This window comes from Neopsephotus bourkii, unplaced genomic scaffold, assembly GCF_033783945.1.
Source record: "Neopsephotus bourkii isolate Nb327-2 ecotype Australia unplaced genomic scaffold, CSIRO-AGI_Nbou_v1 NB_1707, whole genome shotgun sequence".
Taxonomy (NCBI): domain Eukaryota; kingdom Metazoa; phylum Chordata; class Aves; order Psittaciformes; family Psittacidae; genus Neopsephotus; species Neopsephotus bourkii.
The window spans coordinates 285823-310024 of record NW_026902181.1 but is presented as its reverse complement, the minus strand read 5'-3'; the positions used below and the strand labels follow the sequence as shown (position 1 = coordinate 310024).

The following is a 24202-nucleotide window of genomic DNA, read 5'->3' as shown; positions in this document are numbered from 1 at the left end:
TTCTTTCTATGAGGTGGTGAGGCACTGGCACAGGTCACTCAGAGAAGCTGGGGATGCCCCATTCCTGGCAGTGCTCAAGGCCAAATTAGATGGGGATGGGGCTTGGAGCAACCTGGTCTAGTGGAAGGTGTCCGTTCTATGATTCTGTGAGTATCCCACTAAGTGCGTATCTCTTTGTATTGTTCCCACAGATCATATAAGGCTTGGTCCCTAAGTGGACACTTTGAACTTGATTTTAAACTACCAGTATTTATTCAGAACATGGTATTGTTTTTTAAATTATTTCACCCTACATCCAAATCCTCCTCCTTTTTCTGTAAATTCAGCAGCAGAAGGCTATTGAAATTTCATTATTTTGAGGTTAAATTTTTCCTGCCCTCTTCCCTTTCTTCACTAAACATATTGTAGGTGCTGCCAACAAAAGGCTGGAGGCTTCAGGTAGTTTAAGTGACATAAGACGAACAGATTCCACTGAGTTTCAATGGGTACCAAGGATCTCTGTCTTAGTTTCCTTAGAAAATTCCAGTTAAATGTCATATTTCTCCAGCATGACTTGCCAAATGCAATTCCTTGAGGCCTATTCTTTAGGAAGTATTTGATTGTTCACAAAGTGATGGCTCTAATAATTACCTTACTAACTTCACCTGCCTTCTTTCTCATCTCCTTGAAATGGACCTGTTCCTGTCATACTCGTTTTAACAAACATCTCATTGACTCCCTGGAAGGTTTGCTGTAATGCAAAAAATCTACAAGATAAATCATGATTTAGCTTTATTTTTACCGGTTCTCTGGCACTTTTCTGTTGTCTTAATTCTCACAGATAGTATGGATGGGTCCAGCACTACTAACTGCTGCTTCTCAGGACAGACCTTTGCTTAAATAGCACAGTGACAAGCAGATTTGAAAAAGCTTTGATTATAAGCATTGTTTTTATATGCTTCTCATCAATCTCCATCATGACTTCAGCTTCCCTGTAAAGAATTAGTAGTTCAAGCCCTAAATCATCTTCTGGTATTATCCTTTCTGGTGAATCCTTAAGTAGTTAATAGACAGGAAGATCTAAAATGATTGTTCAGTTGAAGCCAACAAATAACTCTCCCACCATAGCTGCTGTACTGGACATTCATTGACTCATTATTGGCAAAATCCCCAAGATTATAGAGGCAAGGACACTTTTTTTTTTTTTTCTTTAATATTGAATAATATAGGTCTAGAGTAGAACCTGTGGTAAGAGGAGAATAGAGGTGACTCATAGGCTACCTGTTTTCTCCTTTGCCCCCGATAGCAGTTCATTTGTTGAAATGTGGACATATATATTGTTGGTCTGTGCATGTTTTGTGCTGGAGTTCAACATTCTGTGATCTTAATACAGCAGGTAGACTTGTCCTCTGAGGGCACTGGAACAAGAGCAATTTACTATCACAGAAACTCCCCAGTGAAATGGGTTACTAAATAGCTGCTCTAATACTAGACGTGAATAGTATGACAGTACTGATGAGAAGGATGAACGTAATGCCTTCCCACCAGTGGAGGTCAAAATGCATACACTTGTTAGCATGTGAGATCTCTAGATGTGCCAGAGTGTGGACATAACTGTAACAGGGGAGATTATATTACCAAATCAGTGCAAAACAAAGAATGTTTTTTTGGAGTGGAGTGAATGGTGGGACAGGAAGGTAACTTTGAGGAATGACTGCTTGCCAGCAGTTAACTTAAGGTTTAGTGTTTGACAGCCCAGCTGAGAAGAAAAAACAGGAGGCAAGGGAGAAACGCAAAGAAAGATAATGAGGAGGGCAAGATACAGTGACAAAAAAAAAAAAAAAAGGCAAAAAAAAGCATGCATTCCCCCAGTTTCCTGTTTCCACTAAAAACATGGATTGTTTCCTTCTGTCTCATACTGGTGACAGATTGTGCAAAATGTATGTGGAGAACTGGCTGGAACATAGCTCACAGCCTGCCAAGGACCAAATGTGTAACAATTTCAAAATGACAGCAACACAGCCATTAAATATTTGATGAGGAAGTCTTTTAAGTCATAGATTTCAAATTCCCTTTTAAAGCAGGGGAAGTATTTTGTATTAATTTTAGTTATTGAGAAATGTAAACAGGGTGAGAATTTGCTTATCCAAAGAGTTGCAGGCTGCTACAGGTCAGAATTTAGAACTGAGCTCTCTTTTATGAAAATCTTAATGCTTGTGATTAAACTCTCTGCAGATTGTGTTTTTTGCCCATAACTCAGTTGTGTAATGTCTTCATTTCAGTCTTGAAATTGGAGGGAAAGTGAGGTTCATCATAGAGTGTCTAGTGGCCAAATAAAATCTCTCCCTCTTCCCCATTTGTGGCATTTGATCTGCATTGCTGTATTACTGCTTACTTACCCAACCTGTTCCTAAGACGGCATTCACATCAGGGTATAGCAAAAATATATCTTTTGAATGCAGGAGGAATTGGAATGGGTTACAGTCTTCAAACTCCTGCTGTTTTCATTGGGCTTGGCTACCTAATTAAAGATCCAGTCAACTTCCCAGTGTTGAGATTCAGGATGAAATCTACCACATGCAAGGATGATGAGCCTATCCAGCAAGGAAAATTAAAGATGATAAAAGTCAAAGCTGCTGAAAGAAAGGCAAGGCCACCTGGCAAAGTTTATGAAAGGCACACTCTCACTTGCTATGTGTGAGCTGCATAGCTTTAAAAACTAATCAGCAGCATACATTTCAGACTGGGAGAACCAGTTCTCATTATGGTTTTGTCAGCTTGGAGAATGAGAAAGATGTGGTGTAAGCACTGGTGTGGATGCTGGAACTCATGAATTCCAGTCCTGGTAATGACAAAAGATCACCGTGTGGGCAAGTCACTTAACCCCTCTGTGGTTCTCTTTTTTCAGAAGTGAAATGAGAATAGTATTTCCCACTCAGAAATTCAGAGGAAGATTAATTAGTGTTTGAAAAGCCAGTCTTGCGGTGGGAAGAGTTATATAAGAGCTAAGTGTTTATTAATGATCACCCTTTTATAGAAACTACTTCCTAGCACAGTGATATGGTAGATTAATAAAATGTGCTCTGTCTGGAAAATAAGAGATATGGTGAATTCAGGAAGATTCAGTCTGTTGGAGAAACCATGAATTTCTGACTTAGCTTTTATTCTAGCAGTCTCGACTGAAGCCAATGGTTCTTTTGCTCAACTAATATCATGATACCATTTTCCCCCTGCAGAAGTCTGATTTGCTTGGGGAATAGGAAATCTCTGCTGTTTCAACTCATGGTATCACTTCAGACTTTTTCTGTGACACAACATGAATTTGAAAGGCATAGAAGTCTAGACACCAAGAAAAAAAATGCTACTGGAAGCTGCATGTCTTTGGTCCTACAAAGGATCTTCAGGGCCTGTGTAAACTCCTTTGCCTGCACTCTGGTTATAAAGTCCTCCAACTTTCTTTTTAGCTAGGCATGTCTCAGCTTGTTGCCACCCTCAAAGGCCATCTGAAAGTTCTGGCATTGGGAAGGGCTCAGCTGCAGAATTACTACTGCCTCAGCTTATATTGACACGTGCTTCTTTTTTACTGGTGAACTGATTTTTTGCTGCAGAAGGGCAAGTCTGCAGATCCATCTTATGCCATCCTGAACTCTGCAGCTAAAATCCCTGCAGGATCCTGTAGGGAAATGAGGCAAGGCAACTGCCTTGGGACTTCATGCAGGGAATGCAAGCTTTCTACTGTGCACTGAGGGAGAAAGATCCATGGAAGCTACATTCAAGGACATGGTGCTCTTGTATGGTAACAAGAGTAGAGTTAGAACCTTGGATATGTTTTCAGGTAGAGCTTAGTGAAATGAAGTCTGGCAGAATTTCTAGAAATATTTTTATTTTGAAATTTTAAATGCCCTCTAATAGCTAAATGGGACTGGGGTTTAGACTGTATCAGATTTTACATCTAGGTTAGCGCTGACACAAGATCAAGCTATATAAGAGCAAAATAGAGTTGGAATGCAAATCTGTCTCTCTGTTCTAAGAAATGCTGTAATATTTGGGTAATTAGAGGAGTTATCTTTCTGAAATAATTTAAAGAGTGAGTATTTTGTTGGTCTCTCCAGGTTGATGGTTACTTTTGTGTTTTGCTGTTCAAAAAGTGGAGACAAAGTCATACAGAAGTGTGGATATCTTGTTGTTTGATTCTGTCAGCATCTGTTCCACTGCTCGTCCTTTGCTCTGTAGAACTGCAGAGGAGGAGAGGGAGTAGTTTCCGTCTCCAGAACACATTAGAAGAATACATGGTTGGTACTAGGAGAAGAGAGACTGAACTGATGTTCTCTGGAGAGCATGCATGTAGCAGCAGTCTAGTTGTTCAAAATGTTCATCAGAAGACTTAGGTTTACATATGAAACAAAGACAGATGCTTCAAAGAATGGATGTGCATATATATCTGGGCATTTTATTTCTCCCCCTGCTCCCTCCTGCATGAGGTATAATTTCTAAATCAAGAGCATTCAAAGTCCTTAAAAATCTGTCGCTAAGGACACATTACCTTTGGAAAAAACTTTAGTCCTATTATGATGACTCTGTGATCATCACCTTGCAGAATGGAGAAAACTTGGATAAAAGGACCTAATATTCCAAATCACTCACCTTATTCATATCATGAGGTTGTTTTACATGTTTCTAATAAGAAAAAATATTTTCCTTGAGGGAGTTTGCAAATCAGCTGCAAGAGATGCAGAATGGATTAGGTTATCATGCTAGGCTTTGATTTACAATTTTCTGTCATCTGTTCCGGAATGTGGACCATCAATTGGCTCTTTCTGTGAGTAGTACCATTAAAGTATAATAATGGAAATTTTACTTATATGTAAATGAATAATTGGGTGGTGGATCTTTTTTGTTTGTTTTGTCTGATTCATGGAGCCTTGTGACATTCCCAGTTTTAGGTGTCTGGGGAATAGGAATTAAGTATCTATATACATTTCAGGATACATTTTCAGTCTCAGGGCTGAATGAAGTTTTTAAGAGTGAATGCTGACTTCCCCCTTGGAGTGTTTTTCAAGGGGTCTAAAATCAAGACAGAGAACTAGACACTGCTGGGTTCCATTCTCTCTTCTTGCACCACTTCCTTTGCCTTCCTAAGCAATATATGCAGGATAAACTACTAGGCATGACATTTATTCCTCTGTGAAATCCTTAAGGTTAATGAAGCTAATGAAGTGCCTAGAAATGTGGCTGGGAGTAAAAACGTACAAGAAGGGCACTAAGCTTCTTTGCCTTTGTTTCCTAATCTTTGAAAATGGTAGTAGTTGTATTTGGTAGACAAAATAGTTGTATAAAAGAAAATGGACATTCAGAGACTGCTTTAAAGGTGAAAAAAGATAACTTTTAGAGACAATAACATGAACTAAAACCTTTATAGAAGCTGAATTTGTATGTAATGAATCTTACAATGAAGCCTACCCTTGTGGTGAGCTCACTGTGAAAATGTAGACCTTTCAACATCCTGAATTGTTTGATCTTGTTCTCCATATCTATTGACTTTGTCCTAAAATAAAAAAAAAGTTCAGAAGGATCATCCTCTGTCACATGTTGTATTACTTACTGGGATTCTGAATATGAAGTTTACCTGGGAAAATAAGTGTCACTTATATGTGTTCTTCTAGCAAGAAACTGTGGATGATTTCCATGCCCTTGTCTTGACTAGGAACCTGGGAAAGCTGTTTGTTACCCTTTAACACAAAGTCTTCTCTTAAAAAACAAAACAGAAAACTGTTTCCTTTTCTCAGAGATCATTAATGAAGAAAATAATGTCCTTTCTTCCCAGTTCAGTTCTCATTGCTGTGCGTTGTGCAGCACCAATATCAGAATATTTCATTTAATTTTATGTGCAGTCTTCTTAGGAGAGGATTAGAGCTGTATGAGTTGCAGAGCTTCCTACAGCCCAGGCTGTAGGAAGGACCCCTGGCAGCACCATGGGAAGAAATCTTGTCCAGGGACCTGCAGCTTCATGGCTGCCCTTCTGTCACCTTTCAACCTCTTGTTTGGAAGCGTTTTGGGCAGGCGTTGGAGTGTGCAGTGCTGCTCGTGGTGGGGAGAATGGAGCGTTATTTGAGAGGTTGCTGCCCTTGTTGCAGATTACACTGATGTTTCTGTTCTCTCTTCCCCTCCCTTGTTATCTCCTTTCCTTCCAGTCTGTGGCAAGCGTTACAAGAACAGGCCTGGGCTGAGCTACCACTATGCTCACACCCATCTTGCCAGTGAAGAGGGTGATGAAGCCCGTGAGCAGGAGACCCGCTCTTCCCCTGTCCACAGAAATGAAAACCATAAGCGTGAGTAGTTTTTTCCCTTTGCCTTTGAGATCCTCTTCAGGGATGTTGCCTCCACTTTGTCTTTCCCTTGTGGAGGCTGGCATGATTGCCTGGCTCCATTGTGAGTGATTGGGACCTGGATGCTTGGGGCTAATCAGCTACAGCTCACCCGGGTGCTGGCTCAGCTAGTCAGAAATTCATTTCAAACCCAGCATTATCTCTGCAGCAAGTCACTTTTCCATTACTGCTCCTGAGAGGAGGAGGTGGCAAGGAGAGAGGGGGAAAAGAAGAGATACCCAACCTGCCCATCATCAAGCAGCCTCTGTGTGGCTGTTAGCAGGGATGTCAAGGGAATATGCACCCAGTAGTTTGAGCGGGCTGCCTTTGTTTTGCTTTTGAATAAAAGACATTTATTCATGTCTTAATATTTCAGGTATGAAATTCATAGCACCTGCTCCCTCATCCTTGTATCTCCTCCCCAGACAGCTTGCCCTCAACTTTACCAAAAGCCACTTATTAGTTAAAGTTTGGGAAAATCTGTGAAAAGCATCAGTACTGATCTGCAAGCAGGAGAGCTGGAACACGAGAGAAGAGTTATGTGCCTCAATTCCCCACAGTGGAACAGGGCTGACAGAAATCTTAGTGGCATGGATGGCCCTACTTGGCTTCCTCTGATTCTTTCACACAGAACTGCGAGTCAAAGAGACTGTTTTATTGCTGATTGTTTTGATTGCAAGTCTCTGAGCCACTATTTCTCAGTTTTCCAGTGTGCAATACTATGTGGTGTTTGCTTTCACCTTGGGGTTTGTGTTGATAGCTTCGTTCACTTTCAGAAAGTTCTTTCAGATCAATGTAATGAACAATGTGGGCAAAGCGATAAAAATGCTTATGGAGAAAAATATCCAGGCAAACACTTTCTAATACATTAAGAAGAACTGAAAGAAATATGGAAGTAGGAAAACATTGTCTTTCTAAGCAGGATAATTGATACTTGTCCCCAGGGAGTTGTGGGAGGGGGTTTCATTCCTCCAAAGCATCTGTTACTAGCCACTGTCTGAGCTTGAAGGGCCGTTTAGTGTGATCCCATTTGGCAGTCCCTATGTTTCTGTCACTTTTATGCTCTACCTTTTAGTTATTAACATGTTTTGTAGATTCACAGCAAAAGTAGTTTTGACTCCTCCAGCTGTTGATAAACTCGAGCTGTCAATGCACTAAGAGCGACTGCTTGAGTAGGCTGGAGAATGTCAGTGTTAGCCAATAGCTTTTGTTTACTTAGCATTTACATCATCTCTGTTGTTTTTTTTTTTTTCTCTGTGCTTTTACTAGTCAGTAATAGTTGCATATCTGAGAGGTATATTGTAAATCTATTTTGAATTAATATTGATAATGGCCTGGTACAGGTGCCCAAACAAAGAAGGGTAGTGTCCCCTGCCTTTCAGCTTATCACAGAGGCCAAAGACAGTTTCAGTCCTTACGTTTCTGGTGCTTAGGAAATGACACAAGTTAGAAAGAAGGGGAGCTAGAAAAGCTGTGGTAAGGTTAGGAGCAGCCAGCCTTAGCCTATGGAAAGAAAGGTGCATTCTACTCTATGGGAAAAGATAAGAGTGGGAGCTGCTCAGGCTTACGTTCCCGCAGAGTTCCTGTGTGATACTTGTGGCAGAGGGAAGCTGCTGATGCACAGCTCCCCAAACAGGCAGAAGTATAAAACCAGTGGGGTAAACCGCTCTGAGATCCAGATTCCTGAGCAGAAAAAATCTGCTTAACAACCAGTCACCAGCTAGTGAGGTATGGGCAGCAGCCATGTGAATGTGAAGATAACCCCTGGGAAAAGTCCCAGCCACCAGAAGGTAACTCTCCCAAATGGCTTAGCTGTTGCAGTGGCTGTTTGTTCCTGTTTGCCTGTTTGTTTACAGCCTTGAGCTCAGATCTTGCATCTTTGCTCTTTCACTTGGTGATATTTAATTTATGCTGCCATTTATCTTCCATGTGAATGCTAATTGTCCACATTGCTAATGTGCAGTCATTAAATGGTCCCTTTGTACAGGGGATGGTGGGGAGCCAGGGCATCAGATCCTTCCTCTCCCTTAAGAACTGCTAGGCATGTGTTATGAATTAGATTTGACAGGTCTGCAGCATTGCAGGGCTTGGGCTTCAAGAATCCTCTCTGCATGGGCTTGGGGGGCAGGAGGGAGGGATGAATGGAGGGAGGGAGGAAAGGAAGGCAGGGGGGATGTTAATCCAAACAGCTAATCCTCAACCTATTGAACAGGAGGAACAGAGATACGGTATAGAGCAGGGTCTGGTTATTTGCTTAGCAGTGTGTCAGAGAGATATGAGCAGCCTGATTTAGAAAAGGCAAGGAAAATTCAAACCAGCCATTTGGAATTTGCTGTGCTGTGGGAGGTGAGCACTGGGTCAGCAAAGTTCAGGCGGGGGGCTGCAGTATGAACTTCCTTCCTTTGTACCCATGTCTCTGCAGCTTCCACTCCTCACAGTACTTGTGGTAACAGCAGCTGTGCTGATGCAGGAGGGAGCTTTCTGGAGCAGCGCTTCTGCTGGATTCAGCTATTGATGCCCTGGCTGGTGCCAGCTCAGCAGCTGAGGTCCCCTTGTCTTTCTACACACCCAGTCCCCTTTATCTTTACTCATGCACAGAACAATTGGGGTAGTTCAGTAAATTATCCAGGGACTGGAAAATTGCTGTAGATAGGAGGAACCTACCTGAAACCGAGAACCACTGAACAGATGTGTATCAAAGAACAGGGACTGGCCCAAGCCCCAAGCCTCGCCTTCTTGGCACATGTCACTGTCCTTGACTGTCATAGAAAGTTTGTTTACTTACATCTCTCCTTCTGTCCTTCTTCCTCATCTGTACCTTACTTTTTGCGATGTGGAAGATAGTTCAACAGTCTTCCTTGGCCTTTGTCTTTCCTACAGCATCTTAGCCTGTGCTTTGTTCAAGCTTTAGTTGCTTTGTTTGTTATGTCTTATCTAGCCCTTTGACACAGATAAATAGACCTTCCTCAGTGCCTAGTCTTGCCTCTGCCTACACATGCATTTATTTTTGACCTACTCCAATTTTTCTTACGGGAGTATGGAACTGTGAAAAGGATGTTATAGAAAACCCTTACAAAAGTCAATTTCCCCCTTCCCCAGCTCCACTGATAAAAAGAAATGATCCCCCCTCCCCCTCCCCCCCCCCCATCCTCAGTGTTTTTTCTGCTTGCTTTTCCTCCACATGTTGGCACCGAGAACGTGAGATTTGTGAGCCCAGAGTGCATCCAAGCCTGCCACAAAACACCTGCTGTTTTATTCCATCTCACTCCATGGGTACTGGCCAGCTATTGGGGCAGCTGGTGCTCACAAATTTTGAGACACTTCTGATACAGGAATTACGTTAGACTTCCATCTATTGAATGTGTGTGTGAATGAGTGTACTGGTATAAATGCTCTTCCTTAATTCCTGGGAGAATAGGATAGTGTGTCTACATGGAGAAAAAGCTTCCTCTCCTTTAAAGGAGAATACTTTTCAGTGGCATTTTGATGTGTGAAACGTTGGTTACAGGCAGCTGTGCAGTAAACAGCAACTGAACAGATCTTATGCCCACAAGCACTTTGGCCAAAGACAATCCTAAATAAAGGACACTGTGAGGGCTGTCACTGGCCAAGCTACTGTGTGCAGGTTGATCCATGCAATTAACAAGAATGCAGTCCTGTGCCCTCCTGTAACTCTGCTAGCTTACACATCTGACCTGAAACCCCCCCTGTGTATGTTATTTCATGGCATCAGCCAGTTGTGCCCAGTTCCATCACAGATTCTATTATGTGGATAAATCTCTAGTGGAGAGACCAGCCAAATTTGTTTGTGTACTCTAAGCATAATTGGATACCCAGTCTCCAGAGATAAAAAATTAATGTGCTAACCTCAGTGTGCCTCCAAGCTGTCCTCCAGCTCCCCCACACAGTCATCTCTGAAACATTTTTATTTCCATCCAGGCAGGGGGCTGGCCATGAATAAATGACAAGAGTCAGCCCCTCAGTTGGAGACGAGCTGTTTGTTCCTCTCCACAAGCAGCATCAATTTGAAAAGCTACATCAGGCCTACTTTTTCTGTGCCTAGTGCTGATCCTCACTGGGGCCATGATGGGAGCTACTTCTGAATGCAAGGATGCATCAGTGCCCACCTTGCGACAAGATACCCTGCAGCAGGTGCCTTTTCAGTGAAAATATGTACATTACCATGAGTTGACTTCTCATTAGTTTAATCTGGCTGTGTTCTTTTTGTTTTCCAGAGTTTGTTTTCATAAGGAAAAAGAGAACAGTAAAAGAAATAGTAACAAATGCAGAGCTTGGAGCTGTATGATTTCCACTCAAACCCTGTTTGCAGCTGTGAATTCTCAGACTTTTGTGCCTGTGTTTTGGGGTGCTGAGTCAAAAATAGATCAGTTTGAAAAGCTACATCGGGGTAGTTTTGGAATAGCAGAAAATCCCAAGCTCATTTCCTATGTACAGGAACCCCCAGGGGACTTTTTATTGTCTTTGTTTAGAGTTGTGGGTTGGGTTTTTTTTGGTAGTTTGGGGTTTTGTTTTTTCATATTGCCTGGCCAGGACCTGAAATGGTGTTGTCAATATGCAGCTACATTGAAGGGAAGCACCTAATGCTTCTTAGTAGTTTATGGTAAAACATTTCCAATTTAACTAATTGTTTTTTTATAACCCTGTGTTGCTTCAATGTCAGCCATTGACATTATAGTGAGACATTGGGACATCAGAGTGTCATTTATGTATTTGTATTTATTTTTCCTTTCTTGCTATCTCCTTGCTTTTCTTCCCTGTGTAGAATTTGAAGGAAGTAAACCCCAAAGTTTTGCCTGAATTTAAACTTAGATGCTTGCCTTCTCATACTCCTCCAGTGAGTAATTTCCAGACCTGAAGTCTACATACTGCAGAGACCCATTTCATGACACTGGCTGTTCTTACCTGAACACTAAGGGATGTTGCCAGATGAGGCTATATACTGGGCACTATAATCCCTCCATGAGTTCCCTGAGCTGATGGGAATGATGCATTTCAGTGGCTGATGCATTTCAGTGGCCAGATGCCAAGTCCCAGGACAGGTACCTCTCAAAATCAGGAAAAGTGTATGTTAACATGTTTGTTTGCCTTTCTATTTTTTATCTTCTTTTTTTATTGTCACGAGGCACTAGACAGTCACAATGATTTACTGTGGGATTTTGGCTCATGCTTTACATGTTCCTGCAGAAGACTATAAGATCAGCCCACGGACATTTATACGAAGTGCTATCTTATGATGCAAGAATGCTGGCTCTCCAAATCTACAATATCTGATCAGTTAATGCTGTATTTTCCTAGCTGTACCTTCCACTGCCCACCTCCCAGATCATTCATTAGCTGTTAAACCCAAGGGCTGTATTGATTCCTGTAAAAGACATGATCAAATGTTTTTCCTTTCTCTACATTCAAAGGCTTCCTCTGACTAGTACAAATGTATCTCCTTCTCATAGCACTTCCTGTAGCTTGTAGTGCTCCTTGGCCGTGCCTGAGCAGAGCCTGTAAGAAAGGCAGACTTGTCAGACCTGCTAAAAACTGTGCACAGGCAACAACTCCTTCTATCCCCACAGTACCAACTAACTCAGAGAGGAGATAAAATCCAGTTACTAGGGAGAACTGGCAACACTCTGAGTGGGTGGTTTTCAGCACCTTTTGGTAGCATAGCCTGCTTCTCTGGCTGCCAGCAAAGGGCATGGCCATGCTGTGAGGGGGAGTGCAGCATGGAGAGCCTGAGCTAGCAATGGCCCATGGGGCTGCACTGTCTGATTAGGTTGGCTTGGGAATAGAACAGCAGCCGTTTCCCAGTGCTACACCCAAATTCACAGCTTATTTAGTTCAATACTGTGCCACAGCCACACAAATGTGTCGCTACCAACCTAAGCTGTGCTTAGAGCCTGACAGAGGGTTTCTGTATCAAGTGCCTCAACACTTCCCAGTTTGGGGCTAGCCAAGGTGCTTATCTCTGGTGTTAACGACAGAGTAAACATGCCCAGAGAGACCAGCCATTTCCTCTCATTCAGTTTGATTTACATTTCTTCCTGGAAAACTGCAATGAAAAAACCCTGCAGTTAATTCATGGTGAGGGGGCTGCAGAAATGGCTATGCACATCTTTGCCTGGCTGCACATGTGTGAAACACCAAGAACCTTGAATTCATTTCAGCTATACCAGGCCTGTTCCTCACGAGGACCTACAGATATGATGTTCCTTTATTGTTCCTTTCCAGGACAGGGTCTAGCCTGAGCTCTCTGACCCCCCCCCCCCCCACTCATTACACCCAGGCAATGACTGGGGCCCAACCAGGCATCTCCCTCCTCTTCCTTCAAGAAAAGCCATAGTCCTAGTGCTGCTTTTCTCCACAAAGCCATTTTTGCATTTAATTCTCACATTATAATGTCTTGCACGAGCCTGTCTATCCTCCGCTGATGTATTCTGAGTAGCAAATGAAGGAGCTTATTCCTTATTCCTTACACTTGAAAGATGAAGCACTAACAGGTGGCAAGGCCGGAGGCAGCCCCAGCCAGGCACTGTGGTCGCCATGGAGACAGGCCAGGCCTGCCATGGATGAGCGCTGGTGGGGGGATAAGTGAAGGCACATGGGGGAGCTTTGGCTGTAGGTTGGGATTATACATCATCAAGTCCTCCAAGGGGCTTGACAATCCACGATGGGCTCTGGATCTTGGCTGGTGTTTTGCTGCATAGGCAGCCAAATATTGGGCTTGCACTTTAACAGTGAGAAAAAGGGAGGAGTCAGGAAGGAAAACCTGCCCCATGTAACACAAAGAGTCTTGTAGTTTAAAAAAAAAATCCACCCAAACAAAAAAACTCAACAAAAAAGCAAATCCAACCCTTTTCTACCTTGCAAAGTGCATTGACTGTATTCAGATCTACAAGCAGGTTACAGCGATCTCTATTGTGCTCTGCAAATTTTTGTTACAAACAGAGTAAATGGCCTGATTCAAAGCCTTTCAAATTGAATTGAAAACCTTCTGTGGACTTTATTGGTTTTGGACCAAGCTCAGAAGAAACAGGTAGGAGCTGGACAAAATGTGCTCAGAAAAATCCCTTTGGGAGGGCATATATGTCCAACTGTAACCAATTTACTGTAATCATTTAAAGACAAGACGCACCACGCCACAATTCAACCGCAAGGCACGGACTCTACTCCTCGTTCTCTACTGCCTTTCTAGTAGTGTGGATATGACCAACATAGGGATAAAATGCTACCAAACCCAAATGCACAGATTAAATTATGATTAAGTATTATGCTGTATTACCTGCAGGCTGAAGAAATGTATGTGACTGTGATTCGGTACCGAAGAATAGGGGAACCAGTTTTTCTGTTAAGCACCGATTCCAGCTCCAGGTTTTTAAATTATTATATTTATATTTTAAATCATAATCCAAATAATCAAAATAGCTTCATTTAGAAATCAGAAAATTGAGGAACTACAAGGTTCTATTTATTTGATGTTTTGCTTGTATGTATTTAAGGAAAACTATTTAAAATATCTGTATTTTGAATTTTCTGATTAAAACCAGGGACAAGAATTGCTTCTTCTGAACTTGCCTTTCATTCAAGGTGCTCTCTGCAGCTATGAAAGCTAGAAAACTGAGATTCTTGTTGAGTCATGTGGCTTAAGGAAATGTTGTTCAACATCTTTGTTGGTGACATGGACATGGAGGGATTAAGAGCACCCTCAGCAAGTTTGCCGATGACACCAAGCTGTGTGGTTCGGTTGATACGCTGGAGGGAAGGAATGCCATCCAGAGGGACCTTGACACGCTTGTGAGGTGGGCTGATGCCAACCTTGTGAAGTTTAACTATGGCAAGTGCAAGGTGCTACACCTGGGTCGAAGCAATCCTAGGCAGAGTTACAGGCTGGGCAGAGAAGAGATTCAGAGCAGCCCTGTGGAGAAGGACTTGGGGTTGTTGGTCAATGAGAAAATGAACATGAGCCAGCTTCAGTGTGCGCTTGCAGCCCAGAAAGCCAAACGTATTCTGGGCTGCATCAAAAGGAGTGTGAGCAGCAGGTCGAAGGAGGTGATCCTGCCCCTTTACTCTGCTCTCGTGAGACCTCACTTGGAGTATTGTGTGCAGTTCTGGTGTCCTCAACATAAAAAGGACATTTTAGTGTGAGGTGTCCCTGCCCATGGCAGGGGTGTTGGAACTAGATGATCTTAAGGTCCTTTCCAACCGTAACTATTCTGATTCTATGACATGGATCTGTTGGAACAAGTCCAGAGGAGGACACGAGGATGATCAGGGGGCTGGAGCACCTCCCATATGAAGACAGGCTGGAGAAGAGAAGGCTGCATGGAGACCTCATAGCAGCCTTCCAGTATTTGAAGGGGGCCTATAAGGATGCTAGGGAGGGACTAATCATCAGGCACTGCAATGATAGGACAAGGGGTAAAGGCTTCAAACTTAAACAGGGGAAGTTTAGATTTGATATAAGGAGGAAGTTCTTTACTGTAAGGGTGGTGAGGCACTGGAATGGGTTGCCCAAGGAAGTTGTGAATGCTCCATCCCTGGCAGTGTTCAAGGCCAGCTTGGGCAGAGCCTTGGGTGACATGGTTTAGTGTGAGGTGTCCCTGCCCATGACAGGGGGGTTGGAACTAGATGACCTTAAGGTCCTTTCCAACACTAACTATTCTATGAATCTATGATTCTATAAAAAATCTGGAAGTTCTTTTCCTCATGGCTTCAGTTTAATAAGAAAAAAAAAGCTGTTTCTAGAGAAATAACATCAAGACGTGAGGACTTTTTTTTCTACATAGAATCATAGAACAGTTAGGGTTGGAAAGGACCTTAAGATCATCAAATTCTAACTCCCCTGTCATGGGCAGGGACACCTCACATCCTAATAATTGATTACTTGGGGATGGGAGAAGGGAAGGTAGAACTCTCTTTAGAGCCCCTGCCTTCAAAATCAAGAAGGCGTAGAAGTTATTTTAAATCTATAAGCTCAGTCAGTTACAGTTTGTTACAGAACAAAGTTACTGAGTGATATACTACAGAATTTATTTAATATAAAGTACTTTTCAAGTAGACTCTTGTGAATTATGGCACTATATTTTAACTAAGGCTTTATTCTGCTTAGCTTGTTACAGTTAGAAACTAACTTGATTAGGCTAAGAAGAAAACAAATGTCTGAATAAGCGTATATCTAAGTTATTTGGAAATACTGACTTCATTTTCAGTCTGCATCCTGTCTTCACATGAATCAGCTTTCTGGTACAGAGAAATTAGCAATTGAACTGTGCAGATCTGTGGCTCTTCTTAATCTATTTTTAAAAGTATTCTATAAAATTGCATACTCTATTTATTTTGGAGCAGATGTAGATGAATACAGGACCTTTAAAACTAGGAAGCAAGACTGAGTTGACAAGGCAAGAGGGACTGATCTAAATCCACCCCCTCTGAGCACACCTTAGCTCAGGCAGCACTCCTCAAAGCTCCTCAAAGCTTTTGATCTGTTGTTGTAGTTTGTAATGTACAAGAAAATCAGAGAAGTTTTGAGTAAGTTAGGATGAGACCATGGTTGGTTTTCAAGGCTTTGCTTTAGAGCAGTTTCTGATTCTGGGTGAACTTTTTTTAGAAAAAATCCTCAATTGTAGTCACACGATCCAAATGATTGAGCTCACTACTACTGAGTTACTTCTCATTAGCTGAGGTATTGTCTGACTTAAGATAGTGCCTTCTGCTTTGTGATTAACGTGTGCAAAATTGTATACCTAGTTAATTAATATATATATAATAAGCAGCAGCACATTAGTCCCTTGCATTTTAATTGCTTTCACTTGTGCATTCCCATACTTACTTTACTGAATAATTTTATTGATTAAGGGGTGGGATTAGGGTTGGGCTTTTGTTACGTGATACCCTTCTCATGAATATTGCACATTATATTTTGCTATTGTTGCTTTGTTCCTGAATTCCCTCATCATTTGTGGACTACAGTAAAATAGAACTAAAAACTAGAAGGACATCCAGAAAAAAAAAAAAAAAAATCCTTTGAAAGTAAGAACTCTGCTTACTATCATCTGGAAATCTCTTTATTCTCAAACCTTCTGTGTTTTAGCCTGGGGCTTAATTCACTGTACAGTAGTGATCAAGAAAATAAGCTTGAGTCAGGTTTGATTCTAGTTTTTACACCTGTTAGAACAAAAAAAAACATTGATGAGAATAACATTGCCTGGCTGATTTGGCTCTAGAGATGCATCACTTAAGACATCTTTGATGTAACTTCAGGAACGTCTCATCTGTGTATGACTTTTCAGGCCTAATATCTCTATTACACTCAACTGAGCCAGGTACATATTTATGAGTGCCGAGCAATAAATGAGCACATAGGCACTGACATTAAAAATTAAATTAATTTGGAAGCAAAAGAAAAAGAAGAGGAAGAGAGAAGAAAAAGGAGGTGATCAAACCCCATGCTTTTTCCCTTGCTAGTAGTCTAGGAGAATCTCTTTGGCTTTATTGCAGTCAGTAAATACCCTCCATCTGTCTCAGACACCACAGACCAGTTGATCAAGTATACCTATTTTCACAGGGTCCTCCGTCCCATTTCCAGTTTGACAGTGGATCTTACTTAAATGTCATAAGCTGCACTGGAAAAAATTAAGTCAGTATATGCAGAGTATTAAATCAATGATACTGTTCTGAGTGGTTGTAGAAGTGGAGTTCTTTCTTAAGACTGTTGTCTGGCACCTTGAATGCTTGTTTTGATTTGTGGCCTCACCACGGAATTGTTGTGTGTTTGTGAGTAAGCCAGTTCATCACTCTACCATCAAATCTTTCCACTGTAAAATGCAATGTGGCCTCCTTACCATGAGACTTAATCAGGGCCCAGCAACACTCCAGTTAGAGTTGATGGCAGAAGAGGCTTCTGACCTCACTAAAGGCTAATACTAGGATCTTGCTATCTGTAAGGCTCTTTAAGAAACTCAGATGAAAGGTGAAGTATAATAAGGGACAAAAGAAATTAAAAATGACTGAACACTGAGCTTTCTGAGTTTGCATTGTACATGGCCTGTCTGTAGATGCAGCACAATATAAAGAAGTAATTACTTAACTTTTTCAGAATAGGGCCGTAGTGGGAAAATAAATGCTAGGGAGTTCTGCTTTTTATACACAAAATATATACAAGTAGCAACTTTATGATCATTTTGTTACAGCTCTTAAAATGACCCAGTGTGCTAGTCTTCCACCTGGTTCCTGTTCTTTTTTTGCTTATTGTGCAGGCAAGTATTAAATGCCTCACAGTGAAGAGGCAAAATGTTAACCTAACACTGGTTAGGTGTTGACTGGCTGGAAGTTCCTCTCTAGTTTTGGGAAAATGGGGTATCTGCTAACCAGGACCATTTCACAGCAAATTCTATTGTTCAGTAGATACTATCAGGGACTTGGCGACCATGCAGGAAGATACTGATGTATTTGCAGCCTTATGGGTTTTCATTTTTTTTTAATGTCACTTTACTGCAATCTTTCAGTTCCCAATTTCCAAAAAACTCAACTAATCAACAGCTGGAAGTAAATGAATAGCTAGATGCACCCAAACCAGAAAAGCAGATTGAACTCAGAGGAAATTTTAATTTTAAGTGTATGTCTTGGACTGCTACCAGAAGCCCTTTAGAATGTCATTGTTCTTTGGGGAAATTTGGATGTGGACAAAAAGACCATTAATAAAGGCTGTCAAAACATCTGTTAAAAATCTGCAAGTTACAAAATATGCATTAAAAAGATAATTAAATATAGATGGTGCTGTTTAATGGTCTTCATTTTCCGGTTTGTAGACATCTTCATGGGGGAGTCTTAGGTCAGGTATACCACTGGAATTTTTAAGTTAAAAAAGGGTAAACAAAGATGAAGACCAGCTATTCCCTCTCCCTTCTCCCTTTCCCAGTTCGTACTAAGAGTGTACAGGAACAAGAAGTTTCCCTCTCTGGAGAGCAGAGGAGGAAAATGGTAGTTGTGAGTGAGGGAAAAAGAGCACATTGCTCTTCTGCTCAACTAAGAGGAATGCAGAAGACCTCTGCCCTTCTCTTCTTTCTGGGGGAACTGCCTCCTCCTCTGCTGAAGGCCCAGTGTGTGTCTGGTGTGCTTCTGCTTTCCAACTATTCCTGGCTGGAAAATAAGAATGTAATTTCCCTCCTTTTTTCTTGGCTTAAAATAGTTTGTATCTCTGCCGGCTGGGACATCTGTTCCAGGATGTGCACCTGTGCTGGGTGCTCACGTAGACCTGCTTCCCTCCCCAATGCCCCTGGGGACATGCACTTAGCTTAAACAGGGTGAACCACCTACAAATGGCTTTACCTGTGAATATTCATGGCCATTTGTATCAGATTCTTGACTAAGTACACCCTGCCCCTTGACATGTAATTCCCCAAAAAGCTACTTGAAAGAAAACCAGTTAAGTTACCTATCCCTTCCATGTCCCTGCTGCTGGCTTTTGAGTTTTGGGGAATGTATTGTTCCTTACTGAACTTGTGTTTTGTGCTTTTACAACTGTGACTGCTATCTGGAAAAACAGGCTTGGCTTACTGACAGCGTAGGCCAGATTCTGCATTAGGGATTGTTTCTATTTTGGTCTGTGTTACCAAGTCCCTGAACTGTACAAGGATATCTGGCAGCAGCTCCTTGTGAGGGACCAGTCTGGCTGGCTTTATAAAGGAAATGGTGAAGTGCATTTCAAGCAAAATAGATACAATGCAGGGTGTACTTAAAATGGAGTGATTTATACAGTTCACTTTTTGTTCTGATTGACAATATGTTGGGAAGACTGTAGCCTGAGGACTCAGAGCTATCATGTAAGGAGAAGGGGCACATGTCCACACTGAATGCTCTTTAAGTAAATCTGATTTCTAACCCAACTGCAGCCCAGAAAGGACCAGACGGGGTCATCATTCCCAATAACTACTGTGACTTCTGCCTTGGAGGCTCCAATATGAACAAAAAGAGTGGTCGGCCAGAGGAACTTGTATCATGCTCAGACTGTGGGCGCTCTGGTAGGTGGCTCCTTCTTGCATCTTTCTTGTACAAAGGCATTTGTGTGATTTGTTTTTTGCTCCTTCTGAAGATTTTGAAGATAGACATCACATATGGGAGGGGATAGAAGATGAAGTCATACCTCCTGTGTGTGTTTGTGGGAAAGGGTGACTGGGAAATTTTCTATCATAAAACCCATTGTTGGATTCAGATTTTTAAGCTAATGGGGTCTTGCAAGATAATGAAGGTTTAATATATTTATTGGCTTCTGTGAACATTGGTACATGTACTACTTGTTCTTCAAATGGAGGAGAAAATCCTATGACAATGTTAAAAAATGGTCTCTGTCTTCAAATGGTGCAATTACAACTATAAATTACTTACAAGATTTATTAAAGTTGCATGACAAGCATTTCCATTGATTGCACATTTCATGCATTTCTTCATCCAAAAAAGAAAGGAGGAAATTACAGGGTAGGGATGGGGGTAGCTGTCAAGGATTATCCTCTTACAAGATGACTATCATTAATTTTGTTTAAAGAGGTTTTTTATTTCTCCATTTTCTTCCCTTCTCTCTATTTAAATGTAGGCAATTGTGTCTTTCCCATTCTCAGTTGTCTCTATTTCTGGACTTTTGTTTTCTTCCTTCCTTTTTTTTTTTTTTTTTTTTTACTTTTTTCCTTGTTTCTTTTTTTCTTTTTCTTTTTTTTTTTTTGTTTTGTTTTGTTTTCTTAAATTTTATCCCAGCTGAGCAGTTATTTATACCTTACAAGGAAGCTGGTGGTGGGAATGAGACGTTTAACAACTGCATATTCCAGTTTTGCTCTAAGCTTCCAGTTGTGATATTTCTAGGCAATGGTGATATGAGTGGTGGTAAGACCATCAGGTGGAAATCTGAAAAACAAAGAGACCTTGACATTCAGTATTGCTGCTGCTCCTTCTATACTGTAGTCACTGAAAGATGTCTGTTGCTTGATGGCTGAAATGTGATGTGGAGTGTTCTTGTGCCAAGAGAATGACCTTTTTACGCTCCTGCTGAAATTCATAGTAAGCCTCTTACCACATTCAGTGGGAGCAGGGCAAGACTCTCACTGACAAATTGCCTTCTGCAGTTGTTGTGACCTCTGAAGATACTCTGAAACGATACTGACTTGCCACCAGAGGACTGATGGCAACCTCTTTGGTATTCTTCAGGGGGGTCCTTATTAATGGTGTGCAGTCAGGGGCACGAACCTTTTAGTATATATGTGTTTGCTTCTTAATAACTGAAGGGGGATACTCACGGGGTCTGTGGTGCCATCTTGGAAGGTCATTGCCCTTCCTTTTGATTGATATAATTCAATATAACTCATTTCAGCATTGTCCTGATACAGCACTATAAGATGGATCCATTTTACTTTTTTTCTGTTGTTTAAACATTGCCATGGTGATTATATCCAAATGAAACACAAATACATTAATTTCCTTGCTTCCTTAGTGTGATAGAACAAGAAGCATGTAACCTAAATTGTGCAAAACCAGTTCCATTAAATGCTATCCTTGTACAAATTCTGACCTGTCTGGGTCATTCATAGGGGTCTGCAATGATGTGACTGATGTGTGATGAAAGTGATAAAGGTACAACCACACTAATCTCTAAACTAATGCAATGAAACCTTTTTGTTGACTGCCATCTTTCTCTTTCTTGATAATGGAGAACATTTTCATTATACTGAAAGAGAGGTTGTGGAAATATTGTTTCTTCTGTTCACAGTCAGTAAAATCACATCTCTACAAGGTAGTTCATCTGCCGATCATTTTGTTATATCCTTTTTCTTTTTGTAAGCAGGGTTTAATTATTTGTGTCTCAAGCAACGCAGTGTACTTCTTATATGACTGATTCCTGTAGCTGGAGTGGGGACCAAACAGTTGGTTGCTTAATACCATGCTACTGTTTCTGAATGCTAAAATAGCTGTTCCCTAAAATCTCACACTCTCATTTTGCTGGGGTGCAAGAGACATCTTTTTCTCTTCCTTTCCTGAAGAAGGAATTTGAAGGCTGTACTATTAATCACATAACATGTTTGTTTGAGGGAGAAAATAAGCCTCAGTTTCATGTATTTCAGTATATGGCTTCTCTTTTTAATAGTTGTCTTGTTATTGTGTTGTGGGTGCTATGGATGTCCTGTGTGGAGAATTTCCTGTTCCATATTGAAAGTTGGATTGACTCACACACATTTGAACTTTTCAGTGTTCCCCAAGATAGGTCACTTCGCATCTTAGTTGTTCTAGTCGTTGAAATCTATATATTTGTTTCGGGTTTTGTTTTTTATTTTTTAAGGAGATGTCATGAAATTAGAATAAAAGCATTTCTTTAGGTTACTTTCGCTTAGTCTTCAAATTGTATTTCATTTTGTCGATAGAGGATGCTCTTTAGAATCAGGTGAAGGACAGGGACAAAAAATAGTCCTGAGGTTGATGAGCTATCTAATGGGTTACATTTCTATAGCGGCAAATTTGTGATAGTTGATGCCAGTCTGAAGGACAGCCATTGTGCTTAGAGCTAACAGTGTCTAATTACTTTTATGGTGTATAAGTCTTTTAAAATTGATCTAAGTAATCACAAGGAAATATATTAATGTCTATTGAAGAGAGGAAAACATAATTAACCCTTTCGCTGCCATAGCCGTGGGCACCTGTTGTTTGTAGACTTTTTTCCTTTGAAACTGATCCTTTTTTATTTTACTTACTGGAGTTCTACTGAGCTATGTTGTTGAGATGTGTGGGCACAGACAAGCACACATCTATGAGCTCAATAGTCTGTACTGTTTAATAGTAATGATGATTAAAAGAATTATGATGATGATGATGCCTATTGCTTAACCCATGTGCTGATATATTCATCATACATGTCAGCTCATTTGGGAAGAGAAGGCAGGAGGGACGAAGCAGCGCCAGCACGCACTACGGAGGACTTGTTCGGTTCCACGTCAGAAAGCGACACCTCGACCTTTCATGGCTTTGACGAGGATGATGCAGAAGAGCCTCTCTCAAACCGAGGAGGTGGCTGTGGTGGCAGCTCTCCCTCTGCAGACAAAAAGGGCGGCTGCTAAAATAACTAAAAAGACACACAAACTTTGAAAGATTTGCTGTCCTTTTTACTACTAGGATTATTATCACCTTTTATTTTTATTTTAATTTTAGGTCCTTGGTTTTTTTTTTTTTTTTTGTTATTTTTGTTGTTTTCCCTGTGGGGTGTACACTGAAAGCACAAGCGTTTAAAGCTCTTGACAACTACTTTGAAGAGACAGAAGGTTTTGATTTTCCTGTTATGTTTTTCATTTTAATTTGTTTTTCTCCCACCTCCCCCCTTCTCTTTCTCTCTGGAAATGTAAAAGGTGGATTTAATATTTTTTTTTAATAGTGAGCAGAGTTGATTTTCGTGTCTTTTAATATATATATCGGCAAACCACAAAAAATACAGATGGGTTGGGGAGCAGAAAGCAAACCCAAATAGTTTTTTTTAATTATTATTATTATTTATATATTCTATATATTATTAGAAAACCTACTTTTTAAATAAAAATAGAAAAAAACCCACAAAAACAAAAAAGCAATGGATGTCTACTTGATAATAGAACTGTTCCTAGAGAACCAATGTGGGCGGACTCTATCGGGGACAAAGAAACCCTTGATGTGATGGCTTCTGCATTTTGAGATTTTGCACTTACTGTAGCATGTGGAGTTTGGCTACACTTGTCTTTAACAGTCTGAAAACATAAGCAGCACCACTGAAGACCATGACCTTGGGGAACACATTTCCATCCTTCCTTTGGACACCTTTGCACTCAATAGATCTCTTCCTCCCTGCACCCCTTCATGTCTTCCTCACTCCGTTCTACTTTTTACTTTTTCCTTTTCCTCCACCTTTCACTTCATGGACAGCAATTTCCAAGCATAGGGGTGGAATATGAATGGCAAATCGTAAACATCAAAGACAAAACAGATGGAGGAGCAGAATCATGGAAGAAATTACATGGAAAAATACCTCACCTGTACTTTTCTTTCCATTTTTAAATTTCAATTCACGGCATTTTTTCTTGTGTCGCCCAGTTTTTTCTCTCTTGTAGTGTCTTGTGGGACACTTTGCTTTTCAATAGCTTCTTTGAAATAAACCAAAGCAATACTAATTAAAGTTCCAAGGGCAATGGAGAAGAGTGGCTCCCTTCCCAGCGACTTTCCCAGAAAGGAGGAAACATGCAGCAGGATTTGAAAGGTATGTCCAAGCTGAAATGTCTTTCACTGAATTGTGAAATCTCTGTGCCCTGGATTTTCAACAGATCTGTGACTGGGCTTTGTTGTAGGACTAAATCCCACGGATTAAATTGTGTTACGAGTATGTGCCACATTCACACCTCTTGTGAAGTTAATTGAAGTTCTGTGGGAGCAGGATCCAGCCTGATTGTACAGTCAGAAGGGATTCAAAATGGGTTAGTATGCAGGTTGCATTTTGCTGTCCTAATGCAGTCAAAAATCTCCCTGAAGTGGGGGCAAGATTAGGTTCTAAGGATATATTTTTACTAATGTGTAGAATAAAAAACAGGGTGAAATCATGACTTTATTTAAACTGAAGGCATCTATCTGGACAATGCCTAATCCTTTATCTGGAGCTGTGCAGTTTTAATACCAGAATAAAAATCTCAGCCTTGCAATGAAGACTTTGAGTATATATTGTTTTAATGCATGAATGATGCCTATCCAAATGGATTAAATTTCTTCTGTTTCTTTTGCTGGGGTAGCACAATACTGTCTGTGAGAGCTCTTTTAATACTCACCCCCGTAACCTTACAAAAAAGAGAAAGGATCTAGTC

At 41.0% G+C, this 24202-nt stretch overlaps 1 protein-coding gene across 8 annotated transcripts in view; it reads left to right on the top strand.

Annotated features, from left to right (window-relative positions):
* DPF3 (double PHD fingers 3) overlaps window positions 1-24202 on the top strand; it is a 171727-nt gene that overhangs the window by 114046 nt on the left and 33479 nt on the right. For 4 of the 8 annotated variants that reach the window (XM_061376391.1, XM_061376387.1, XM_061376386.1 and 1 more), the window contains 2 exons: window positions 6171-6308; window positions 19244-19372. In XM_061376391.1, coding sequence (XP_061232375.1) covers window positions 6171-6308; window positions 19244-19372 — 267 coding nt within the window. The other 4 variants (XR_009728923.1, XR_009728924.1, XR_009728922.1 and 1 more) reach the window with 2 other exon arrangements.